Consider the following 6,790-nt stretch of genomic DNA (forward strand, 5'->3'; position numbering starts at 1 on the left):
CGGAACACGTGGCTAAGCTAGCAGAGAGAGAGAGAGAGAGAGAGAGAGAGAGAGAGAGAGAGAGTGTGTGTGTGTGTGTGTGTGTGTGTTTGGGGTGGGGGGTGGGGGTCTTTGGAAGGACAAAGCCCTGAGCACGCTCAAAAGACCGAAGCGCGAGCCCTTCAGCCGCCAGGCCTCTCCAGGGGCCCTTGTTTAGTTCCTGCGGAAAAAAGTCAAGGCAGGGGAAGGAATTGACTCATGGTGCTGAAAATAAAAGGCTCAGAAAGGACACGGGGTAACCCGAACCTCGCCTCCCCCGGCCCTCCCCGCTGCCCTTCCCGGCAGCCCGGGGCGGCGAGGGGAGGGGAAGAGGGAAACAGCCCAGCGCTGCGGGAGAGGAGAGGGTTGCAGAGAGCTGGCGGGCGAGCTGCGCCCCGGGGTCGGGCCTGTATTCCCCGAGCTTCCACGGAGGGAGGGGGGCGCAGAGAGCTGGGGGTGCCCGGAGCCTGGGCCTGTATTTCCTGAGCTTCCACGGAGGGAGAGGGATGCAGTGGAGCCGGGCCCGTATTCCCCGAGCTTCCATGCTGCGAGGGGGATGCAGAGAGCTGGGGGTGCGCAGACGGAGCTGGGCTTGTATTTTCCGAGCTTCCGTGCTGGGGGGGGGGGGGGGCGGTGCAGAGAGGTGAGGGTGCGCAAACGGAGCTGGGCCTGTATTCCCCGAGCTTCCATGCTGGGAGGGGGGTGCGTGCCCGGAGCCCGGGCCTATATTTCCCCAGCTTACATGCTGCGAGGGGGGTGCAGAGAGCTGGGGGCGCGCATATGGAGCCGGGCCTGTATTCCCCGAGCTTCCACGGAGGAAGGGGGTGCAGAGAGCTGGGGGTGCGCACTCCTAGCTCAGGCTTTTATTCCCCCAAGCTCCCAAGGAGGGAGGGGGATGCAGAGAGCTGGGGGTGCGCGCCCGGAGCCCCGGGTCGGGTCTGTATTCTCCGAGCTTCCATGGTGCGACCCCCACCCCCCCAGGCCTTTTAGGCCGGAGGGGGGGGCACCCGCTGCAGTACCGAGCTCTAGATCGTCTCTGGGGTCCAGGCCGACCCCGAGCGACTCCCTCCAGGGCCAGAACCAAGGCGGGGGGTCGGCTCTGCCCCAGGCCCGGCCGGCTGAGAAACGTGGGGCCCGCGGAGGCCGGCCGGGGTGGGGGCGGGGAGGGAGGAGCGCGACAACCTTCGCGGCCATTTTGTCCTGGCCGCACTTCCGCCTTCTCCCCGCCGCGCCCGGGCCCCCCGCGCTTCCTGCCCGGGCGCCCGCAGAGCCGGAGCGCGGCATGGGCCGCCGCCATTGGCCGGTTCCCGCTTAGCCCGCCCCCTCCCGCCCCCTCCTTCCGTCCGCGCCGGGGCGGCGCCTGCGCAGAAGCGGACGCTCCCTCCCCTCCCCCATCCACGGCGCCCGGGGTGACTGAGGACTCCCGCGCGCGGGCTCGGCCGGCCCCACCCTCCCTTTCCCCGGGGCTAGTTCGGAGAGCGGGGGCGGGAATGAAAGTTCCAGAACCCGGCGGCGACTGCGTCATGGCGGGGCGGGGGCAGGGGAGCGGGGAGGCGGGAGGGGGCGGGGCTCTGGCGGGCCCGGGCTGGCCATTGGTGTCGCGGGCAGGAGCGGCGCGCCCATTGGCTGGAGGGCCGTGACGGACAGCCGGCAGGGGCGGACCCCTTCTGGAAGGTTCTGAGGCAGAGTATAAGAGCCTGGGTGGCGGGCGGAAACCGGTCTCATTGAACGCGGCGGCTCCCGAGAGGTCTGCAGTTTTTTATTTCCTCCGCCACGCAGCCGGGCCTCCACGCGCGGTAAGGCCGCGGCCCGGGGAAGCGAGGAGGGTAGCGGGAGGAGGGTGCGGTGCGGCGGGGACCTGAGGTTATGTCGGGGCGGGCCGCGGGGCGCCCTAGGCCGCGGGGGCTCGGGAGCAGGGCCGGGCCCGCGCCCTGACTCTAGTGGGGGCGGCCGTCTCCGCCCTCGGGGTGCGGGAAGCGGGCCAGGGGCCGCGGCCCGGAAAGAGGAAGCGGCGCGGACACGCGCGCGGCCTTGGGGCGCGGCCCCGGCTCCCTTCCCCCCCGACCACGTGGCCCGGCGCGGCGCAGCCCCCGGGGCAGAGGCGCCCGCAGCCGGGGCGGGCCGCACGGTTGGCACGGCGACTCGTGCTGCGGCGGGGTGGCGCGGTAGGCCTGGGGGAGGCGCCCCGCGGAACGTCTGCGGGAGGAGGAGGGAGGGGAGCACGCAGGCGTCCTGCGGGAGGGCCCGAGGAAACGGATAGACCTCCCGGCGCCGCCTCAGCGTCTCTTCTCCCCCTCCCCTTGCAGCAACCATGTCGAAGGGACCTGCGGTTGGCATCGATCTCGGCACCACCTACTCGTGCGTGGGCGTCTTCCAGCACGGGAAAGTGGAGATCATCGCCAATGACCAGGGAAACCGAACCACCCCCAGCTACGTCGCCTTCACCGACACGGAGCGCCTGATCGGCGATGCCGCCAAGAACCAAGTGGCGATGAACCCCACCAACACGGTTTTCGGTGAGCGGCCGGCCGTCAGGTCGTCTGGCGATGGGGGTCCCGTCCGTGGGCCAGGAGCACGCTCGGGGGTAGGGAGCCGCTCGCTTAGTCTGCGTGCGGGCCCCGGGGAAGGTCTGAGAATAGAAAGTGACGTTTAACATGCTCGGGAGGCCGAGGTTCGTGCTTTTTATAGCGGCAGGCTAGAACCGAGATGTCTCAGGACAAACCAAAGGGGCGACTTTTTCCATGGTTAGGCCCGCGGGCGACTGAGTTTGGGAATGCAACTGGGTTTTGGGTTTCCAAAGACGAAAAGGTCTCGAAGATGGTGGGGTTTGTCCTTGCTACAGATGCCAAGCGCCTGATTGGACGTCGGTTTGATGATGCTGTTGTCCAGTCTGATATGAAGCACTGGCCCTTCATGGTGGTGAATGATGCAGGCAGACCCAAGGTCCAAGTAGAATACAAGGGAGAGACCAAGAGCTTCTATCCAGAAGAGGTGTCTTCCATGGTTCTGACAAAGATGAAGGAAATCGCAGAAGCCTACCTTGGGAAGGTAAGTGGCAGAGCCAGTCATTGGGGTTGAAATGTTAGCATCGGGTTTGGTGCAAACAGCACGGGGCCCTTCTATTGCATAAGGCACAGTAGGTGAGGGACCCTTCCGAAGAAGTCATCTTACTGATGATTTTCTCTTCCAGACCGTCACCAATGCTGTTGTTACAGTTCCTGCTTATTTCAATGACTCTCAGCGTCAGGCTACCAAAGATGCTGGAACCATTGCTGGTCTTAATGTACTTAGGATCATCAATGAGCCAACTGCTGCTGCTATTGCCTATGGTTTGGACAAGAAGGTAGGTTCATTCCATGCAGACCTAGTTCCAGAGTTGGGCCATTCAAAATGGCGGAGACATTTATACACTTGTGTTCTAATGCAGGTTGGAGCAGAAAGGAACGTGCTGATCTTTGACCTCGGAGGTGGCACTTTTGATGTGTCTATCCTCACTATTGAAGACGGAATCTTTGAGGTCAAATCAACAGCTGGAGACACCCACTTAGGTGGGGAAGATTTTGACAACCGAATGGTCAACCATTTTATTGCAGAATTCAAGCGAAAGCATAAGAAGGACATCAGTGAGAATAAGCGGGCTGTCCGTCGTCTGCGCACTGCTTGTGAGCGTGCAAAGCGTACCCTTTCTTCCAGCACCCAGGCCAGTATTGAGATTGATTCACTGTATGAAGGCATCGACTTCTATACCTCCATAACCCGGGCACGATTTGAAGAGTTGAATGCTGATCTGTTCCGAGGCACTCTGGACCCAGTAGAGAAGGCCCTTCGTGATGCCAAGCTGGACAAGTCCCAGATCCACGATATTGTCCTGGTGGGTGGTTCTACCCGTATTCCCAAGATTCAGAAACTTCTTCAGGACTTCTTCAACGGAAAAGAACTCAACAAGAGCATCAACCCTGATGAGGCTGTAGCATATGGTGCAGGTAATGTTCCGGAACATTTCATACTAAATAGGCAACTCCTTAGGGGGCATACAGAAAGTTTCCGCTATGATGAGTGATTATTAAACATTCGTAGTTTCCACCAAAAGTTTAGCTAATGATGGCCTAACTTCCTTGGATGTCTGAGCGAGAGATGACTATAAAGCAAATTCCAACTTATGTTTTCTGTTTCCTAAAACTGCGTTTTTCTGTTTCAGCTGTGCAGGCTGCCATTCTTTCTGGAGACAAGTCTGAAAATGTTCAGGACCTGCTTCTGTTGGACGTCACTCCTCTCTCCCTTGGCATTGAAACTGCTGGTGGGGTCATGACTGTCCTCATCAAGCGCAATACCACCATTCCTACCAAGCAGACACAGACCTTCACCACCTACTCTGACAACCAGCCTGGTGTGCTCATTCAGGTACTTTCCTACTATCCTTTGATTTTACAAAGCAAGGTGTAAGGCATCTCGCTGTGATGATGGATTCCACAACCATTCGTAGTTTCCACCAGAAATCTTTATGTTGGCAACTCCTTCCTTGGATGTCTGAGCGAACAGTCTTGATGGGGTTGTCTAAATGCAGCACAAAAACCCTTGTATAATAGTAATTTCTTTCTTACAAGGTTTATGAAGGTGAGCGTGCTATGACCAAGGATAACAACCTGCTTGGCAAGTTCGAACTCACAGGCATCCCTCCTGCTCCCCGTGGTGTTCCTCAGATTGAGGTCACTTTTGATATCGATGCCAATGGTATCCTCAACGTGTCTGCTGTGGACAAGAGTACAGGGAAAGAAAACAAGATCACCATCACTAATGACAAGGGTAAGCTTGGTCTTGTTTTTCATTGGGTGGCAACAAGTTGTGTTTCCAAATGATTAAGATCACTCTTTAATTGGAAGGTATTGTAGGTCTTAAAGGTCAAAGTGTTCATTACTTACCTGCCTGAAAGATGTGTTTGTCTGCACACAGGCCGGTTGAGCAAGGAGGATATTGAGCGTATGGTCCAGGAGGCTGAGAAGTACAAAGCTGAAGATGAGAAGCAGCGAGACAAGGTGTCTTCCAAGAATTCCCTTGAATCCTATGCCTTCAATATGAAGGCAACAGTTGAAGATGAAAAACTTCAAGGCAAGATTAATGATGATGACAAACAGAAGATTCTTGACAAATGTAATGAAATCATCAACTGGCTTGATAAGAACCAGGTTTGTTCCTTTACAAATTTGAATCTTAAGCAGCTTAGTAAAATTCACAAGTCCATAGTAGGGTCACAGTGATGAATGGTTCCAAAACATTCGCGGTTTCCACCAGAATTCCAGGTGTTGGCAACTACCTTCCTTGGATGTCTGAGTGACTCAGTATATAAACATGGCTAGCTTTACTTGAATGATATGGGTGCTCTTGGTTACCTTGGAAATTAAACTATATTTGTTCCTTTCCAGACTGCTGAGAAGGAGGAATTCGAACATCAACAGAAAGAGCTGGAGAAAGTCTGCAACCCCATCATCACCAAGCTGTACCAGAGTGCAGGTGGCATGCCAGGAGGAATGCCCGGTGGTTTCCCTGGTGGTGGTGCTCCTCCCTCTGGTGGTGCCTCCTCTGGGCCAACCATTGAAGAGGTTGATTAAGCCAGCCTGAACATAGACGCATATATATAGCATTGTTCCACACAAAACATTGAAGGACCCAAATTTGTAGCAAATTCCGTGGCAATTAAGTTGTTAATAGTAATAAGTTAACCGGGCATTCTTGATACTTGAATATGGAACATTCTTGCACAGGGAAAAACAAACGGCAACAAACATTGCACTTTATAAGCACTGTATCGTGAGTGGAAAATGCAATGTCTTAAATAAAACTATTTAAAATTGGCACACTACAAGTTTCTGGACTTTAATTAAGGGACAGTAGGGGGTGGGAGTCCTTCAGTAACAAATTTAAGGCTTTGAATTGATGGTGAGCAGTGGGAAAGACAAAGCTGCTAGTTTCTCTCCATATCCAGTTAGGGGTGAAGTTACAGTACTGACTGAACTAGATCCCAGCAACTTGGCATTCCCAGCATTAGTGAATTACTGGAAATGGGATAAAAGAGTAGCTTGAAACCTGAAATGCTGCTTAGCAAATTAAAATTAAAGGTTTAAGAGAAACTAGTGTTCTGGTACAAGGGTAATAGTGAAGAGGTGGTTGTAAAATTTGGGTTTATGCTTAACACTTCAGTCTTGGCCTTTGAGAGGACATGGTTTTAGTGTATAGTTGAATGTGTTGGTAAGTTTGGTAAACCTGTTAAGGGGAAGGCTTTTAACTAGAACATGCAAAATTTGTCCCCATGTTAAAATTCCCGGTTTTCAAATCTGTAGGGGTAACTTCAAGCAAAATGGGCTAAGTTGGTACAGCTCTGCAAGTTGGTGATAAACTGTAAGATAAGTGGCAGCGTTTGTCCCATTAGCTACACATAGCAGACATTTAGAATTAAGACAGGAAATAGCCAGGAGTTGAGTGTATTAAAGGAAGCAGTTTCACAATGGCTCAAGTTACCTGTGGGTATTTGGTGTAGATGTTTAGGGTCCAGATGCGGTTTTTGCCCCTTAATTGCTAGTATACCGCCCTATTTTGCTTCCTGCAGATGTAGTTTGGTCCTAATGCACAAGTTGAGCTTAAATGCAACTTTGAGGAGCTGGAGAAGTAAGATAGCATAGCGTGTAGGCCCTTGCACACAGATGACCCGGGTTCGATTCCCAGCATCCCATGTGGTCCCCTGAGCACCACCAGGAGTAACTCGAGTGCAGAGCCGGAA

The 6,790-nt window shown here is 54.8% G+C and overlaps 1 protein-coding gene and 2 non-coding genes across 3 annotated transcripts; all 3 read left to right on the forward strand.

Moving 5' to 3' along the window:
* Window positions 1-1,728: 1,728 nt before the first annotated feature.
* Window positions 1,729-5,870, forward strand: HSPA8 (heat shock protein family A (Hsp70) member 8). The gene is made up of 9 exons (XM_056115077.1): window positions 1,729-1,814; window positions 2,325-2,534; window positions 2,861-3,066; window positions 3,209-3,361; window positions 3,446-4,001; window positions 4,217-4,419; window positions 4,623-4,821; window positions 4,969-5,201; window positions 5,439-5,870. Exons 2-9 carry the CDS (start codon window positions 2,330-2,332, stop codon window positions 5,622-5,624), a joined length of 1,941 nt encoding a protein of 646 aa, XP_055971052.1. The 5' UTR covers window positions 1,729-1,814; window positions 2,325-2,329; the 3' UTR covers window positions 5,625-5,870.
* On the forward strand, window positions 4,468-4,553 carry LOC130024492 (small nucleolar RNA SNORD14). Its single transcript, XR_008792572.1, has one exon. It is a non-coding gene; the product is annotated as a small nucleolar RNA SNORD14 (small nucleolar RNA).
* Window positions 5,265-5,350, forward strand: LOC130024493 (small nucleolar RNA SNORD14). Its single transcript, XR_008792573.1, has one exon. It is a non-coding gene; the product is annotated as a small nucleolar RNA SNORD14 (small nucleolar RNA).
* Window positions 5,871-6,790: the final 920 nt, after the last annotated feature.

This window comes from Sorex fumeus, unplaced genomic scaffold (genome assembly GCF_029834395.1).
Source record: "Sorex fumeus unplaced genomic scaffold, SorFum_2.1 ptg000028l, whole genome shotgun sequence".
Classification (NCBI taxonomy): Eukaryota; Metazoa; Chordata; class Mammalia; order Eulipotyphla; family Soricidae; genus Sorex; species Sorex fumeus.